The 19,866-nt window shown below is 33.6% G+C and overlaps 1 protein-coding gene across 1 annotated transcript in view; it reads left to right on the top strand.

Moving 5' to 3' along the window:
- The first annotated feature begins 7,596 nt into the window (after nucleotides 1-7,596).
- LOC108909572 overlaps nucleotides 7,597-19,866 on the top strand; it is a 33,891-nt gene continuing 21,621 nt past the window's right edge. The window contains exons 1-4 of the mRNA XM_023454515.1: nucleotides 7,597-7,801; nucleotides 8,056-8,457; nucleotides 10,852-11,170; nucleotides 18,635-18,776. Of these exons, the coding sequence (XP_023310283.1) occupies nucleotides 7,597-7,801; nucleotides 8,056-8,457; nucleotides 10,852-11,170; nucleotides 18,635-18,776 (1,068 nt within the window). The remainder of the gene's footprint in view (nucleotides 7,802-8,055; nucleotides 8,458-10,851; nucleotides 11,171-18,634; nucleotides 18,777-19,866) is intronic.

Here is a 19,866-nt window from a genome sequence, read left to right as displayed (position 1 = left end):
TAGATTTCTTTCTCTGGGGGCACATTAAAAGCAAAGTTTACAGCACTCCACCTGATACCTTGGAAGATCTGCGAGGACGAATCATTAATGTATGTCGCGAAGTAACACCGCAAGTGCTCCAGAATGTTCGACAACGGTTTGAAGACAACCTGTATCATTGTATGCAAGTTGGCGGACAACATTTTCAGCATTTACTTGACTAATACCGTAAGTTTTGAAGTAAAATTAAATCGATTTTCGCATTTCTCGTCAAAAATATTGTTCGTATTTTCAAAGCTGCATATTTTCTAAAATAATGAATCGATTTTCAAAAAGTAAGAATCGATGTATAGAGAATTAAAAGCCCTTTCTAATGACCCCCCACTTGACCCCCATTCCCATTTGAAAAAATTTAGGGGATAGCACCCCCACTTAGGGGGTTGGAGATTTTGGTATGCTTTTTGAGCCAAAAGTTGTCCCCCTCAGAAACAAATTTGACCTGTTTTTGGATTTTGCCGAAAAATTCTTTACTATCCTAACGAATCGATTCATTTCATCGATTACCGTAGATGTAATAATAACAGAGTTATAAATCTCTAAAGGTGATTGATTATTTTTCGGAAAGTAAAATCGAACCTTTTACCGTAAAATAATGGCGAAAGAACTAATATAACCTTTTTTAAAGTGCTTGGAAAAACCTATTTAAAATCTATGGCTGAACCATAAAAATAGAAACAGCATAATCCATGTACAGTTGACTTTATTTAGGTACTAATAATAGGCTCTGCAAGTTTGATCGGTTTAGAATGCCTAAATTTAAAAAAAGTTTGAAATAATGAAATTTTTTTTTATTTTTAAAAAATTTCCTCTTTTTCGAACTAACTCAAAAACTAAAGATACGTGAAAAATGCAAGAGTTCAAAATATTTTTTTAAATATTTTTGTTCTCTCAATTTTTCTGTAAAGCAAAATTTAACTGAGATATTAAGTTTTTTAGTTTGCATTTGTGTGTAAGGACCACCTTCTTTGAGCCCTTAAAACCTAAAAATCTCGAAAACGAAGAGTTCAAGACCCTTCAACTATATAGGTTGATTTGTAGCTCTTGCAATTCCCTGCAAATTGCTTTTTGGAGCGATGAAAAATATTAAAAATAAAAATTAAAAAATTTATCGTGAAAAAACAAATTGTATTATTCAGTGAAAATTGTCGGATCGTGTAAATGGCTTAACTGTTCTGGAGCGCTTGCGGTTCGAGTCCTTCGTTAAGGCTACTAACAAGAAAACGGCTGTGAAACTATCATCTATTGTCCCCAAAGTTGATGCTCTGAACCAACACATTAAGAGAGTTTTTTTACAAACTCAGGTGTGGCTTGGTAATGATAGCATTAATCCAACTGATTGGGGATGGATTAAAAATGAAAATTCTCTCCAGTCAATCAAAATGTTCAACCAGCCTGCAGCCGAAGAACTTTTAAAAATGATATTTTGCAATTGCAAAAAAGGATGCGGTGCGATTTGCAGTTGCTGTAAAGTTGGACTCTATTGTAATGCGACATGCGGAACATGTTCTGGGAACAGTTGCCAAAATTGTCCTCCAATCACGGACCAAACAGAGGAAGTCGACAGTGATGATAGTTCTTTAGATGATATGTAAATTATTGATAATAAAGTATAATTGTATAATACACAAATAATTTTTATTTTCCCTTTCAATAATTACATAATTTAAGTTTCGAGTTTTAAGTAATCTCGTTGAATATAGTAAAGTATCGTTGTGTTTTAAAGCAGGTAAACATTCTTCAATTCCTCATTAAGAGTTGTTTTTAAGGGTTGAAACGTTGCAATAAATCATGCATTATTTCATAAACATCAAAAAATATTCAATTCTTCATTATTGCTCCGTCAAAACATTTCAGAGCCGCGAAAACTAATTTTTGTTTTTTTCTCCTCATAAACGGTGGATTTTAAGGGCTGAAATGTTGTTACAAATCAAAAATTATTATTCAAAACATAAAATAATGCTTAATTCTATTGACATAACACTTAAATCTATAGTTTTTACGTTTTTTGCAAGAAGGGGTAGTTTTCACCCCTCAAAAACAATAAGCACACATTATGGATATGTAACTTTTGTAAAGGAGGGTGAAATGAGCTTACTCACCAATTTTCATGAAAATCAGTGCGTGTGTCAAGAATTCGGAGGTAATACCCTATTTTTACCGTTGTCTACTGGACTAATAACATGTTAAGGCACAGAAAGCCATTCTTGAGAAAAATAGAATTATTTTCTGGTCTGTATGTTTCGGTTTGCGTAGCAGTGTCACGGATTTGAACTTTGGGTTCAGTAGGCGATGAAAACAAGATATTGATTGCTGTGGCTATCAGGGAATGTCATTATTGTCGTGTTTCTTTAGGATTCTCATCATTCCACACATGAAATTACAATGGCATAACAAACTTTTATATTACAATAAGAAGTGGACAAAGTCACTTAATCGATAACCAAGCAGGTGTCATTATTTCATCGAAGTATGGCCACAGAATCAATTTACAGGAGCTAGTTTAATAAGAAGCTATTAATCTTGGTAATTATAATTTAATCCTTGTGCCATCCTCGGCTCCTGTCATAAATCTAGCAGGAAGGAGGGTAATAGAAAAACTTTTAATCATAGGGAGCGAAACTGACGCACCTCACATCGACGTATTGCCCAAACGGTTTTTTTATGTACAAGGTGGAGTATTTTAATTATATTTGGTTAATTGATTAAGAAATTTATTTAAACCTACACGTTTCGAGATAAATGGAAACATTCCGTTTGGTTACTTCAGCAGAAAGATGTTATACAAAGTTATTTGCAAAATAATGAATTTTTCAACTTTTTTCAACAAAGTACTAACGTCTAGCTTCATTAATTGCCTCCACAAGACAATTAACATAAAATAAATACCAAAAAGTTGACTGTTTTTGCGATTTTCAACTTTTCACTTTGTAACAAAAGCCATATCCGTGTAATTTATGGGGTGATTTTCGGAAAGACTGAAGCTCAATAGTTCTATTAGGCCTTCTAAGAACAACCACGGACAGACGAGAGTCAAGTAGTAAAGGTGTCATATTTGTATTTAGAGGGTGGTCTGAAGAGCGGAGACTAATAAATTTACAAACCGATCACCCCAAAACACTTCGGGTTAAGTAACTCCTTCAAAAAGGTATTACCATGTGACAGTCATCTGTTGCGTCCGGAAGGCGGCAGCCTATGCTGGGACAGAACAAAGACACCGATACATTTAATTTAATTTAATTTTTAATAACGCGCATTCCAAAGAACGTAGGAATTCCAAGAATAAGTTGTTAGAAGTTGTTAGAAAAATAATAATAGATCAAATAGTTGGTTTTTAGTTGGATCTTCCAAGCTATTCGAATAGATTAAATGAGATTGACTAATCCGTATCTTATTGTTACACGGAGTCACTAGAGGAAGGCTAGGGTTACTTATAAGTCCAGTTAGTCACAGAATTATTTATATAAATGTAAATTCAGTCCACTAGATAACTATTAACATGGCATAGTTATGCCAAAACGTCTCGATATTAAGGGTCCCTGCCAGTAAGATAAGAACAGAAACGTCTAGACCCAAAAAATGGGCGTGTCGAAGCGAGGTGTCGAATTCAGGAGAGATCTCCGAAAAAAACAGAAGGAGTTTCGGGTTAATTTAATAATGGATAAAGTCATTCCAGATTTTGATATGGATCGCGCTTTCCCTGAATCTCGGTACGCTGTCGCGTGTCAATAAATTAATTAATAATGTTGTTCGAGCCCGCTATGTCGTTATTTTGTTTGTTTGTTTTGTTTTTATTGTTATTGAAACCCTTCCTGGAAGTTTTGGTGTTTCTTTCTTGTTCTTCTAACTTAAGTGTCACTCTATACAACCAACCACTGGATTACCTTGTACATGAGCGACAGTGTCTGGTATTCATTCTCCGAACGTACAACATTTCTAAGTTCCCAAGTATTAATTAAAGTGTAATGATGATTATAAACTCCCATTCGAGAATTAATTAGTAAACCTTTTTGAAATCCAGACTCGTTATGATACTGGTCAAATGGTAAATAGATAATTAAAGAAATAACCCATCAGGATACAACTTCAATTCCAAAGCTCATCACAGAATATTGTTTTCATATTAAAGGTCACAATAGTGAGATTGTTTCATTGAAGTATAACCCGTTTAACAAGGAATATACTGTTTTCTAATACAATTCATGGACTTCGATCTCAATACACACATATCTGTCGATTTCTTTCTATCAATTTCCTTTTTATTAAAAAATGATTTTTTTATCCTACGTCAGTTTTCATTTCATCAACACACCATGTATACCCTTAATATTCAAAAAGAACATCTTCTCGGGCTTATATAATATTGGAAATGATGGATCTGTCCTTGGAAAGACATGTGCAGAGGAGTGTGCCATGTATCAAAGCAATATACTTCCACATCCATCTTTTATAAACATTTTTTACGACATCAGCCTATTTTTATATCCTTACCTTATTCATGTATCAAATATCAGTCAATACACACGTCAAAGGGTTACATCATCCAGAAAAATATCAAACATTTACGACATATTTTATAGAGAATATAAATAAGAAACGAACTGAGACAAATACACATTCCACCGTCATTCGATAACTTAGAAATAGTGTCCCTTGAGAAATTGGCAACGTTAGAGTGACCAAATACGCTCCCGATGCCTTATCTAACGACCCGAATCAGAAATGCTCTACTGACCACCAACTACTGCAGCTGAAACGGGTCTAATGCTGGATAAAAAACTCCGAATCCGGAAATCTTCGCCAGTATAGGTACCTGGGGGAAATAATAAATTTCGTGGAGTAGTAATTGTTGGATATAGTGACCCGTACTTTTTAGAAACACGACCGTAGTTGGGACGAGTTCACATCTTAAAATTTCATCGTAACAAACAAAAAAGTTGTAGGGTTTCCATTAAATTATGAATCACTATTCTGAATATCCTGTTTAAGTACGTCCCTGTGAACGGCTCTGGAGTGGAAATGAGTCAATTAAGTTTACATTACCATTTGCGTCCTTATCTAAATTATTCTAATGGATTTAGGTTAAACAGCGGTTGTGAAATGCATTCAACTGGTTTATGGAGATAATAGTAAACTAGACAGATGACTTTGCACATACTCTCAACCTCCATAAAGGTATTTCGATTTCATCAAAGTGTTCAACAGACGCACCATCCACTAACGTTACAATTTTTACTTCAATAATTATATAAACTTCGAATTGATACAATTATTGCACCGTTAGTGTTGAAGTTGTAGAAACAATATTCCTCGCAATGCAAAATTGAATGACTGACATTCCGCGAACATCAATTTCATTTTTTTAATCCAAATTATCTTTTTATTTTTGTTTATATTGCATTCACTTGCATTCACATTGCAGTCGCTATCCCAGCTAAAATTATGCACCTTTTGTCTTTACAAAATATTAGAGATTTTATTTGACATAAATCAAAACCTGTACTAACTCAGAAACGATTTGTATGTAAAAATGTAATATTAGTGGGAATTAATAAAAAATTAAACATCGTAGTTATCAAAAAAATTTAAACTTAAAGCAAGTACTTTTTTAAAGACAAGCTATATGTATAGTTGTTCTAAAAATTACTGTCATAATAACAATATTATTGTATACGTCAAGCTAACTTATATCAAAAATTCAGGCAAGTTGGCCAAAATTGTGATTTAATTAGACTATTACCAGTCTCTAAGCCCATCTCATTGATATTGTAGACTTTCTTTTCAGAGAAATAGATATATTTCTAAATTAATAAAAAAGTTATAACAATTTCAATTTTTTAATCGTTAATTGTTGTGATTTAACACTAAAACAATTTTTTTCTATGCCATTCGATTGATTAGGTATTTAAAATAATGAAAAGTTTTGTGAAATTGTTATAACATTTCTATTAAAAATTTAAGAAATATATCTATTTCTCTGAAATTTTTTAGAGTAGATTGAAAAAAAAATTATAAAATTCATTCATTTTTCTACTTTTTCTAATTTTTAAAATTTTTGAAATCATCCCTTATTTCTAGTCTCCAAGAAAAAGTCAATAGACCGTTTTTATGTAGAATTTTATGCTCTATAACTCTTATAAAAAGCTTTTTTCTACCTCTTACCCCTTTTGAGTTATCTTGAAAAACTGATTAATTTTATCTTTTTTAACCCCTGGCAGGGGGTTGAAAAAAAATACTGTCACTTATTTTTGTTATATATCTCAAACCAGCTTATGTATATCATAAATTCAGGCAAGTTGACCAAAATCGCTATTTAATTGGCCTATGAGTAAAACACACTGGTTGAAGAATTTAAAATATTGTTCGGGTTTTAGCATATAATTTTGAGTATCTAATTTTTATCAAATCGATATAATTTTTGTATCATTGCAAAGCTAATAGCTAGATCCTCTACCCTCGTATAAGCAATTTTTGATTTAAGTAAATAAATTGTAAATATGGCGATTTCTTATACAGTTGACTCTTTAAATTTAAACAATAAAAAATTACTTTTGAAAAAACTATTAGGTACACAACAGCCTCAGGAAACAATTTTGTCTTTCGATTGTTTTTTTTATTTGGGCCGCTATGTTTATTCGTTTTCCAAAGCGTGACGGACTCTTAAGATAGACTTATAAAAAGGATAAACATAAATACAGAAATAAAGTTCGGAAAAATTAAGACACATTTAACTTGCAAATATTACAAAATGTCTCTTTTAGAATGCAGATCAAGATTCAGCCACTGTTATTGATTAATGCTGATGTAATTTGATTATACTTTTTACCTCATAACTGAACCTTAAGATTTTTTTTTGTAAACTTTCTTCACATTTATTTTAAATAGCTGGCCAATAAACTATCGAATAGTACCAACTTACATCAAATTCACTCCGATCAGACCACTCCTGCGTCCAGCGGCCCCAGCCCGACATTTGTTACACTCTCAAAGTTTATTAGCCCTATATATACATACACTTTTTCAATGTTAAAATTAATCATCTTGTTCACATCACTGAGAATATAAATATGATCAATATCAATTATTTGCAAATCCCTAGAAATGAGTATTATTTAAAAGTTTCGGAAAAATTTAAAATTCATCATTTGCATTGGTTTATTGATATTTACGTGGCATGTGACCAAACGGTGAATACTTGCAACACCACGACACGAGTAGACAAGTACATTAACAAGCTTTTTTAAATTATATAGCATATAGCCAAAACTACGCTTAGTAATTAGTTGATGTGGTTGTACTCGTATTTACTAAACAGATGGCTAATTGTAAGTTGTCTTGTTGCATTTTAAGTTGCCTCCAAATAAAACTAAATCAAAGACTGACAAGATATTTACTAGGTATTATTAAGCCATCTAATACATTTATTTTTTATTTGGTTTAACGACCTAGAGAAATTCTTAAACAAAAATATTTAAATTTACTTAATTAGAAACGTGTTAGTAAAGGAATGACTTTGTTGCAGGCTGAAATGAGTTCCGCGATGAGACTTTAACAGGAAGCATGCTCCATCGCAGCACGTCGTCGCGACGCCGACGAGCGTCCCGGAGTGCGGCGTCCTCGCCGCAAACCAGGGGTACCCGATCGGCAGCCACAAGCCCGGGACGGCGCGCCAGCATCGCCGTGTCGCCTGTAGACACGGAGAGGGCCACCAGAAATACCCTAATGCCGGACATCAGCAGAAGCCCGAGGCATTCGATAATTCCAGGTAAGCAAAATGAAAGAAACGAACTGTCTCAGGATATCTCTTAATGTACACAACTTCTTGGCAGATGAAATTACTACCTCCAATGAAAAAAACACAATATAAGTTGACTGTATCAAAGATTGATGGCTTCCTGTGGTCCCATTTAGATTATTCGTTTTTTTCAGACATAAATTTCGAATCGCAGAGCCTTCGAGAGCGCGTCTCTCCAGACAACTGCGATTCCAAAAGAAGTCCCCGACCAAGCTTAGTACCAGACTTCGACAGAAGCCCCAGGTCTAGCCTTGTTCCGGACTTCGACAGAAGTCCAAGGAACAGCTTAGTCCCGGATTCCCAGAGAAGTCCGAGGCACAGTTTAGTTCCAAACGAGACTTACTCTAGAAGTCCACGGAATAGCCTGGTGCCTGACTCGGCGCTAAGTCCAAGAAACAGTCTGGTTCCCGACCAGTACAACAGGAGCCCTAGGAACAGTTTGGTACCTGAATCGAACAAGACACCAAGACACAGTCTGACGCCAGATAACGGGGGTTATGGGATCAGGTTGAATATTGTCACAGATTATAATAGGAGTGCGAGGAATAGTTTGGTTCCTGATTGTAACAGGACACCGAGACAGAGCCTGACGCCCTCTGAGTCAACAACTTGGGTTCAAGAAGAAGGTACGTTTTTTTAAATAGTTTTGTCCAGAACTTATAAGCTAATGCAAAAGAATTTCCGAAATTTTTCCGTGATTTTTGACAAATTGTATTTAGGTGAAAAATGGTCGTATCGGGAATTAAAAAAAAACATTTTGAAGCTTTAAGATTCTAGTTTTTAGATCTTTTGGTCGATTTTTTTAGGGGCTACGGTTATCACGCAATTCTAAGAAATAGCGCGACAAAAAAATTTTGGACGGACTTTGAAAAATTTTTTTCAGCTAAGCCATTGCATGTACCAGATAGTTTATTTATTCAACTTAAATTTTCTTTTTTTTTTAATAAATTTCGATACGACCATTTTTCATCGAAATATCATCGAACTTTTAACGGAAAAGGAACCTTTTGTCTTCAATCATCGATATCTCGGCGACAAATGGTCGTACAGAGAATTGAAGGCAGTTTCGAAAACTCGAATAAATTTCCTGTTGCTGCCGCAACTTTTCGGAAAAAAATTTTTTGACGAGCTATTTCTTAAAAGTGCATGATAACCGTAGCTCCTAAAAAATTTCTACCGAAAGATCTAAAAACTAGAATCATAGAGCTTCAAAATGCTTTTTTTTAATTACCGATACGACCAGACCCTTAATTTTTTTACATTAGTTTATATCCCCAAAATTGGGGGCGTAGCTCCCGAAATAAAAGTCGAAATATATCATAATAAAATTTTTCAAAAAATTTTGATTAGGGGCGTATCAGATGCCAACATATGATAGACCTTGATTTCCTCTACAAAAAAGGTACTCTTTATTTCTTTCGATAAAATGCTCCATTTCCAAGAAAAACGGATTTAAGTGCCTAGAAAAGCACACTTTGGAAAGTGTTATAACATATTTAAACCGATTTTGAATAGAAAACTCAGATCTATCAGATCTAAATTTGAAAATAGCAACATGTAAAAAATTTGGGGCAAATTTTACCCGAGACCCCCCCACCCCTCTGCTTGAGACGCTCATAACAAACTTTCCTAAGAACTTTTCACGTTGTTTATTACAATGTATAATGACATGATGACATCAAAATTTATAATGGTACATGTACCCATTTTAGCTATTCAAAAATTTTTTTTTATTTTATTTATATCCGTTTTTCTCGGAAATGGAGCATTTTATCGAAAGAAATAAAGAGTACCTTTTTTGTAGAGGAAATAAAGGTCTATCATATTTTAGCATCTGAATTTGAAAATTTCGACAAATTTTAGCCGACGACCCCCCCCCAAATTGAGACGACCCTGACGAAAATTTTTGAAAAACTTCTATTTCGACTTTTAATGAGCGTTCACGTTGTTTAAATTCATAATGTTCCTTCAAGCCATTTCAGAAATATTTAGAGAAAATAATTTTTTTGAGGCCCCATTTTGGGGGACGTAGCTTCCTTAGGAATCATTTGGCGACCCCTGTTTACATGAAAAAATATTCTTGTATTTGGCAATAGAATCAAGGTGTAAAGTATTGGACACTAATTGGACTACTGTTTTTTATATTTGTAATATACTTATCACTTCCAAATGTTAAAAAAGTTTCGCAATCTAGTTAACATTTGCGTAAATATTAACACACATATGAGGGAGGCTTCGTTGCTCTTGAATATTTCAACATGTTTGGAATTCTTCCCTTGTCTCCTATTTGCTGTTTTAACGATATTTTATTTCTTTAATGTATCCCCCCTCAACGATGTTGGATCTTTCACTGTAATTGCTGTACTAACCAACATTTGCAATTGAAGTAGGTATTCTTTACATTGTATTAATCCCAACAGGCTGATTCGTACATCTTCCATTCTGTGTATAAAAGCATAGACACAGAAACTATTATCTAAGATGATAAAACATCGCCAACAAGATCATATAATGTAATGAAATATACAAATATGCATCATTAACCTGTATATTATTTTTCCAACGAAATTATATTCTAAATAAGTATTTATTAATTTGTAAGACCATTTATAAGAAAAAGCAGTTATTACCTTCAATTAAATATCACCATTGGGAGTTTCCTGCAAAAAATTGTTTGATGTGTTTTATTCTTTTGGTTTGTGGATAATCATGATGGAACAAACTTCCTGTAACGTTAATGAAATATCCTCTGCAGGACATCCTCAGTAATTCCTGTTATAGCTTCTTTCTTCTCCATTTATCAAAGTCGGATAATTCATTTTTGTCTGCAACTTTACTGGGGCTAATTTTAAAGTTGCTTCTTGAGATAAATCAGAGACTATTGAACTGTTTTTCCATTTCCAACAAATTTATTAATCTAACAAGGACTTACACGCATATAAAAATTGAATCGATAAACAATGTACATGCAAGTTGAGCACTTAATTTTTTAAATATATCTACTTTCATTAATCTTTCAGTTTCATGTTGCAATCGGAGTCCTCGTCATAGTATCGGCCCAGAGAGCAACCGTAGTCCGAGAGGCAGCATCGCCCCTGAGAGCCTTAGCGTGCGCACGTCCCCTAGGGGCAGCATCGCTGGGGAATACGTGGCAGACAGGAGCCCCAGGGGTAGCATTGGACCAGAGAACGGCGAAAACAGGAGTCCACGGGGCAGCATCGCCAGGAGCACCCTGACGGCGGATGAATCCGAAAAGAGGAGTCCAAGGGGTAGTTTGACGCTAACGTTTCAGGAGCCCCCCATCAGCGAGAGGAGAGCTAGTGCTGACAATCCAGGTAAGTTATAATTTTGTCTTGATTTGTTTTATTTATTTCGAATAAAATATCCAACGTCTTTTCAAAATTTTCTTCTTCATCTTGAAGTCATTTGCACATAAGAGATTTTTTGTCAAATTTGGTAACAATATCAAAATAGTGGAGAGAAGTGGTCTGAAAATTGAGCCTTGAGGGACTCCTGAAGTCTGAGAAAAATTTTTTGAAAGACCAAATCATCACTCAAACCAACAGTTATCAAATCTATTCAAATTTAGATAATGGAAAAATATTTTCTATAAACCAATACAGACACATTTCAATATAGACTTATTTGAGTTCAGTTAAACGAAAAATGTTTTTATTAAATTCAACCTTAATTCCTGCGAATATGTAATCCAGATACAAAGGCTATGAATCTTGAGATTTTTAATTAAAATTCACTAAAATAGAAGACTATTCCGTCAGTGTCAATATAATCCAAGGCCTGCATCTCCAGGAGTTTGTGATAAAATAAGAAAATGCATTTTCACCGGATATTCGTTGATCTTCAAGCTGACTTTGCCAGCATGCTAGGCTCATAACCGCCGGTATTTGCTTAAAAATGTCAGAGTTTAATCAAGTTAATACGAACTATATCCTGTCGGGAAATGAAATCGGTAGGTCGGGGCGCATCATCGGTTCGTTAGAAGTATTCGTTTTAGATGGAGTCGAACGGAAATGTTTGTTTGTTTAGGTACAAAGCTTGCTAGAAGTAGGGAATAAATTGGATCAAGTTCACTTAGATACTTATGAAAGTCTCGAGGACTTACTCGTTAAAGCTATGAAGCATAAATGACGTAATTATATTGAATCGAGGATCTACGTTTTGTTTTAGAAATAATGGGAAAAGTTAAATTAGAATCATTTCTGATAAGTTGGATAGGGATCGATTGCCGTTTTTGTTGAGGGAGGTTATATGTTCATTTTAACAAATAGGTAGTAGATAATTAAAAGATTAAAAATTATTATTGGATTTTTTTTGTATTTCAAACTTTGAACACGCCATCTAAAAAGTGAAATAAAAGAGCTACAACCCATTAAAGGCTAAATTAAAAGGTTTTTTTATTACATATAAACTAAAAAAACGTTTTTAATTTAAAAGAGATATTTTAAAGCTGTGTTTACTTAAAATTCGATGGTTGGAATTAATATATGATTTATAATGGGTTTATTTTGAACATTTTGTCAAAAGTTGCGCGAGTGAATTATGCTGCTTCGCTCGCACAGTCCCCCCACTTCTCACTCTTTGACTCTCTGCTCGATTCCTGTGAAATGTATAAATCTTTTTTGCATCAGAACAGTTAAAATACATTTTCGATTTAAACAAATTTTCATAGTTATAAAGTCTCTGCTTCATACAATCAAAATCACTTTTGATTGTTATTGTATAGTACGTTGTTTTGCCGTAAACTCACTTCAACGGGGATTGATAGTTGAGACTCCAAAGGGTATGTATAAAAATTGGGAGCTCAAACTAATCATTGGTTTTACCATGAGAGAGAATTGAAAAATAATTATAATTCTGTATTTTCTTAATTAACAATTGAATTGTGCGAAATCTACCCGGCCGATTTCGATGAAATCTTCGGTTTGTTCCGCATAAGTTGACTGACGACCAAAAATTGCTCAGAATTCAAAATTCGAATGATATCATCAAGGAGGTCAACAAGGACAAAACCTTCCTTTACAACATTGTGACTGGTGCTGAAACGTGGTGTTTTCAACATGATCCAGAAGGGGACTATTTTGAATAAAATAAATCGGTTTTGTCAAAAGAACTTTTTGTTGTTCTTATTTTTAAAAGGCCCTGTTTACTTTGGAACGAATCTTGTATATCTGTATGTTTTGTTATACAGGGTGTCCCAATATTCCGTGTACGATATTTCCTGCTGTCAAAATAATCAGATTTAACTAACTAATTTTACTTTTCATAAAAGTAACTATGAAACGTCTTGTAAGATTTTATTGAAATTTGGTACCTATAGTTACACTTTCACTAGATTTCACTAAATAAGTAAATGAAGTAATTGGATAACAGAACTGTGAAATAAACCTCCTCCCTCGAACTAATCTACTCATAATTTTGTCGAGAGTCATGCTAGGCTTCTATTTTTTTTTTGTTTTAAAGGTGAAAGGTTTGTTTAAAATCTTTCCTCCTCTTAAAATTTTTATATTTGTAATAGTTTTAGGTTAAGGGGGTATTTTTCAGTTTTGATAGTCCAACTAGTTCTTTTATTTTATCATAAAGTTATAGTCCACGGGCCCACGTATAAAGAAAAAAATAATTACCAGCAAGCTGTAACTTTGCGTGCAGCTTAAGTTTGACGAGTCTCCCAAGATTTGACTACCAGGAAAATTCAACAGTGGTAAGTTTTCCAGTGATATTCAGGAAAACATGTCAATCTGGCATAAACATGAAATGTTATGACCAGCACTTTTTTAAGTTTTTATGAAAGATATATTTTTTTAAATGCCCCAAAAATTTTGTCCGACAAAAATGTTGGCATTTTGAGTTTGTCATCCACCTCAAATATGTCGATTTGGTGACATTATGGTTAGTGACAACCAGCCAGCTGATTTTTCTGGGAGGGTTTGGTAATAAGTAAGTCATAGAAATCCGTGCGACAGAGAAATATGGCTATAATGAAAGCGTCTAATAGTCACCGCCCATTTCGCCCTTCCACAAATAAGAAGTGGATCTTATTTGTGGCCGATGAACCATGGGGACTTTCCTACCCTGTATATACAATTTTTTGTAATTGTATAAAAAGATGCATTTAAATTAGTCATATTTATTTTGAAATTTGAGAAACTTAACAAAATTTTTTTATTCATATTTTTTTTTATTAAATATCAATTTTTCTTCTACATCATGTGTAAGTATTGAAACCGCAAATTTTACCGTTTAATTTTGTCAGACAAGGAAAAAAACCGATAATTTTGTCGGACAATTAAATTCTCAGATTAATATTGCATTTTTTTAAATAATGACGCTTTTGTCCGACAGCTGGTTATCACCAACCATGTTGTCGTTAAATCGACATCTACGGGGCGTCGGACTGCAAAAACTTCTCAGGAATTTTGTCGGACAATAAGATACTTTCATTTCAAATTTTATTACAAAACCCTCCCAGAAAAATCAGCTTGCTGGTTGTCATCAACCATAATGTCACCAAATCGACATACTTGGGGTGGGGGACAAATGCCAACATTTTTGTCGCAAAAATTTTTCGGAGTTTTTAAAAGAAATATATCTCATTTAAATTTAAAAAAAAACTTCTGGTCATAACATTCCATGTTTATGCCAGATTGACATGTTTTCCTGAAAATCACGGGAAAACTTACCAGTTGAATTTTCCTCGTAGTCAAATCCTGAGAGACTTGTCAAACTAAAGGTGCACGCAAAGTTACAGCTTGCTGGTAATCATTTTTTTCTTTGTATGTGGGCCCTTGGACTATTACATCTATATGGTAGTAGTACCAATTTCAATACAATATTACCAGTTGTTTCAAATTTATTTGAAAAAAACCATTTCATTTTGTCAGCGGCTAAAAAGTTAAATTAAATCTGATTAATTGATCGCAGGAAGCTATGGTAGCTCCGTGTATACGGCATATTGGGACACCCTGTATATTTAATGTGCATTGGGGAAAAGAAAAGTTATAATTTGGGAAGCTAAGTTATTAAAAACGTAAAAAAACTCGATATAAACATTTACATTTTGAGGAATTGGCACATATAATGTGTTCTTACTTCGAAACAAGATATAAAAAAAGACGTACATTTATTTTTTAATCAATATCACGCTCCCATATTTCAATTTCATGCGAGATGACAAATTCTCTTAATATTTCACCGACCCCGCATCCTAAAACCCCTCCCCCCACGCAATTACGGACTTCTTATCATCGATTCCACCATCATCATCATCAGCATCATCGTAATCGCCGTGGCCCACGACTCGACGGCACAGCCACCCACCGAGACTGCATACATTTTATCTTATCTCGCCAAAGCCTCATAATCCACAGTTTTATCAATTCATCTGCCCCCTCCGGAGAGAGAGATAAATTTTATTAAGCGCCAGATCAACCCTATCTATCCCGATATAAATTTATACATCCCCTAGCGCCCTTCTGGCTCTCCAGTTTTACGGCGTCTTGAACTTTTTCCGTTAATATGATGGAGAACTTATTTAATTCCGGCCGGAGACTGAAAAATAACAGCCGCTATGACTTAATTGAATTAATAAGGGACCGGGAATTATACCTGGTGAAAAGTTTAACGAGTTCTTTGAATAATGGACTTATGGAATAGTGGTTTATTTCGAGAATTTATTTGCGGGAAGTAATTTTGGAGCTGGCGTTAATTACTTTGAGGGAAATGAGTGAGAAAAAGTGAAATGAATACTTGGGCAGGAGCTGAAGGGGTGGAATACTTACATACATTTTTTTCTGAATCTTTATAGTATTTTAGACCGATCAAAATAACTCATTTAGAGGGAAAAAAAGGAAATTGTTACTTCGACTTTCATAAGTGTAAATGGTAAAGGGGCTTATAATAAAGGAAAAAAAATAATAATAAATAAATGCGTCAGCAGGGGCGGCGGAGGGTTGATTTGGGGGGTTGAAAAGTTATGAAAAATTGTATCATTGGGATTTCTGGCGAAAGTTGACGTCAAACAAAAAAGTATCTAATACAAAAGTTGTATATCATGCAAAAATCTACAACTTTTGTAGAGGTTATTTTTTAACATAACCTCAAAATTTCCGCGAAAAATGCAAAAACAGTTTTTTTTTCAGAATTTTCGTTTTTTATTTCTCATTTCCGCAAAAATAATTTAATTTTGACGAAATTTGGTGACAGTATACCTTCCTCTGTCTTAAATAACTTCAAGTTTTTTTGCGATAAAAAAATTAAGAAGTTTCTGAGATATTAATTTTTTTCGGCTTGAAACACTTTTTTTTTCAAAGAAAATTTCTTCTTAAAAAAATCAAAATTTTTTTCGTTTTGACATACTTTCTGGTGAAATAAAAAAAATTGTAATTACAGTTCAAAAACATGCTCAAAAATGATAAAAATTAAAAAATGACTTACATCAATGAATTTTTCAGTAACTGTTGATAATTTGTTTAAATTTAAAAAAAAAATTAAAAACTGATTACACCATTCAATTGTACGGAAAAAATACAAAAAGCTCTCATTGTTTGACCCAAAACTATTTTTGTACAGTATTGCTATAAACATAAGTCGAATAGTGAATAAATAAAATAAATAATAGTTTTTTTTCGGTAGGATCGATTAGTGTACTTATTTTTTTTTTAAAGTTTGCTGAATTCATAAATATACAGTGTGTCCAAGATAAGGATGGGATAGCGTTAGGACCTAGGAAACGGTAAGAGATACGGGGTGGCTCAGATTAGAAAAAAGTTGTGTTTTTTTATACCTAACAATATGCTGTTTAGAAAGTTTTAAAATTCCTGGTAGTTCCGGATATATCCGAAAAAACCCGAAATTTTGCAAAATTGTTTAATTTTTTGTGGCTTTATTTGAAAACGAATTTTAAAATAAATTACATATTTACAATGCCACTTTTTTCGCTCTATACAATGGCGTCAACATTTTTTGCAATCCGACGTTTCGTCTTCGAGGGGCCATCATCGGGTTAATTTTTTTAAATAAGTCCATGCTATTTTTATGACACAATCTAGTCATTTTTAATTCTGAATTAGACGATATTACTATTATAATTGCTTAAAAAGTTTTTAGCTTGTTTTAGCTATAATTTAAAATTTTTCCTGAGTACGGCTCCGAACGCTTTCAAAATATCTATTGGATGAAGTCATAATAGTATAAAAGTCAATACCGCACAAAATATTCAACAATTACTGTTAGCAATACTAATTAGAAATAATAAAATATATCATAAATTCGTATTATTTTTTTATTAGGTATACCTTTTTACATTATGGTTAAAAAAAATGTTGGACATTTTGTGCTGTATTGACTTATTCTCTCCCCTCTCTCTCTCTCTCCTCCAATAGACACAGGTATTTTGAAAGCGTTCAGAGCCGTACTCAGGAAAAATTTTAAAATTAATGATAGCTAAAAACGTTTTTAAGCGATTACAATAGTGATATCATCTAATACAGAATTAAAAATGACTAGATTTTGTCATAAAAAGCGATATATTTAAAAAAATTAATCTGATGATGGCCCCTCGAAGACGAAACGTCGGATTGCAAAAATGTTGACGCCATTGCATAGAGCGAAAAAAGTGGCAATGTAAATATGCAATTTATTTAAAATTCGTTTTCAAATAAAGCCAGAAAAAAAATAAAACGATTTTACAAAATTTCGGGTTTTCGGATTTCGTGTCAACATTAACTTTGCAGTTAATACTTTGTATTGCTAAAATCTCAAATCATCCAGAGATAATTTCTCATTTGTGCATTTGTAATTCGACTTGTCTCGAGATCTTTATAGCAATACAGTACAATAAAGTTTTGGGTCAAGCAATGAGACAGCTTTTTTTATTTTTTCCGTAGGATTGAATGGTGTAATCAATTTTTTAATGTTTTTTAATTTAAACAAATTATAAACAATTCACTGTTGCAAATCATTTTTTAACTTTTTGCATTTTTGAGCATGTTTTTGAAATGTTATTACAGATTTTTTTATTTCACCAAAAAGTATATGTCAAAACGAAAAAAATGGTTACCGGCAGAACTCTGTACGATGATTTTTTTAAGTAGAATTTTTCTTTGGAAAAAAAGTGTTTCAGGCCGAAAAAAATGAATATCTCAGAAACTACTTGATTTTTTTCTCTAAAAAAATTTGAGTTTATTTAAGACAGAGAAAGGTATACTTTCACCAAGTTTCGTCAAAATTAAATTATTTTTGCCGAAATAAGAAATAAAAAACGAAAAATCAGAAAAAAAAACAGCTTTTCGCATTTTTCTCGGAAATTTTGAGGTTATGTAAAAAAGTGACCTCTACAGAAGTTGTAGATTTTTGCATGATATACAAATTTTGTACTGGATACTTTTTTGTTTGATGTCAACTTTCGCCAGAAATTCCAATGATACAATTTTTCATAACTTTTCAACCCCCCAAAGCAACCCTCCGCCAACCCTGCTCACGCATTTATTTTTTTAGGTTTATTATAAGCCCTTTTGCTATTTCCACTTATAAAAGACCAGGTACAATTTTTTTTTCTCCAAGTGTAATTTGGTTGGACTAATTTGTACATTTTTTGTTTAATTCTGAAAAGAGGGAAATTTTGAAAACATGAATTATTTTACAAATATTGAAACGAATTACCCTACACCGAAATAATTCTGTGAGTGAATCCATAATGCACGGCATTTACAGCGTATGCTTTTACAAACTTTCGGCAGTCAAAAGACCTTCATGCATGCCTCTCATAATCAACATTTCGGCTGAAAGCGGTGTTTTATTTGCAGGAATCCGGGGCAGGAGCACGTCGCCCTACCGATCCGCCTCCAGGGGCACCGTGAACATGGGCTTCAGCGGCAACTCCGGATTTTCGGAGAGCGGGTCTCGTCGGGCCAGCAGCTCCGTCAGCCAGGTAAATAATGTCTCTGGGCGATGTTACAATAAAAATGTGAGGAAATACCTTGTGAAATATGCCGTCCCGGACGAGCAAAGGTGCCAACACGTGCTTATGATTCTAAATGTCTGTCGATTTATTATTATTTTGAAATGGTATTGATGAGGCGGCTTACAAATTCGTGCTGATATTAAGGTCGTTTCTAGAAAAGCATAAAAAATACCCTGTATTGTCTGTTTACTACCAGAAAAGCTACATTATTCTCATAGGCCAGTAAATATAGAGTTGGATGCGACTTTCTGTTTCGGCAAGCTGAATTTATCACTATACAGGGTAGGAAAGTAAAGATGGTCTATCTGACGTTACGTGAGAGCGATAAAGTAAGCCATAGAAATCCGTGCGATAGAGAAAGATGGCTATAACGAAGGCGTCTAATAGTCACCGCCCGTTTCGCCCTTCCACAAATAAGATCCACTTCTTATTTGTGGAAGGGCGAAATGGGCGTTGACTATTAGACGCCTTCATTATAGCCATTCTTGTCTATCGCATGGATTTCTATGGCTTACTTTATCGCTCTCACGTAACTTCTGATAGACCATCGGTACTTTCCTACACTGTAGATGCTAAATATTATCTACAATAACATATTAGTTTCTTCTGTCATAAAAATGGGGGGAAGATTGTTTACAGGGTGGTTAATTAAATAATTTTTACGTAAATTCACGTTTTTCGTTTATAACTTTTTTCCGTTCATTTCCACGAGAAAACAGTAAAGTACTTTTTTTTCGTATTCAAAAGACCTACAAAACTAGCCATCGAGCGTCAAAAAATATTGATTATATCAAAAGTTATAAACAGAAGAAGTTTATTTGTGACTTTTGCATTAAACATTTATAAACTGCGTTATTATTACCAGAACGTTTTGGCGCCGCATCCTCTCATTCCTCATCGCTGTCTAATAACTCACACGAAATCTGGAATCGGTAAGTTGAATAGTTTACAAGTTATAGCCTTATAAACAAATTAACTAATTATTAGTCTGGACGATCCCGAGCATCTTCCACAATCGCACTGATTTTTTTCATGGTAGATTTCATAATAATACATT

Source organism: Anoplophora glabripennis, unplaced genomic scaffold (assembly GCF_000390285.2).
Source record: "Anoplophora glabripennis isolate ALB-LARVAE unplaced genomic scaffold, Agla_2.0 scaffold340, whole genome shotgun sequence".
Classification (NCBI taxonomy): domain Eukaryota; kingdom Metazoa; phylum Arthropoda; class Insecta; order Coleoptera; family Cerambycidae; genus Anoplophora; species Anoplophora glabripennis.
This window is presented reverse-complemented; position numbering and strand designations above follow the sequence as displayed.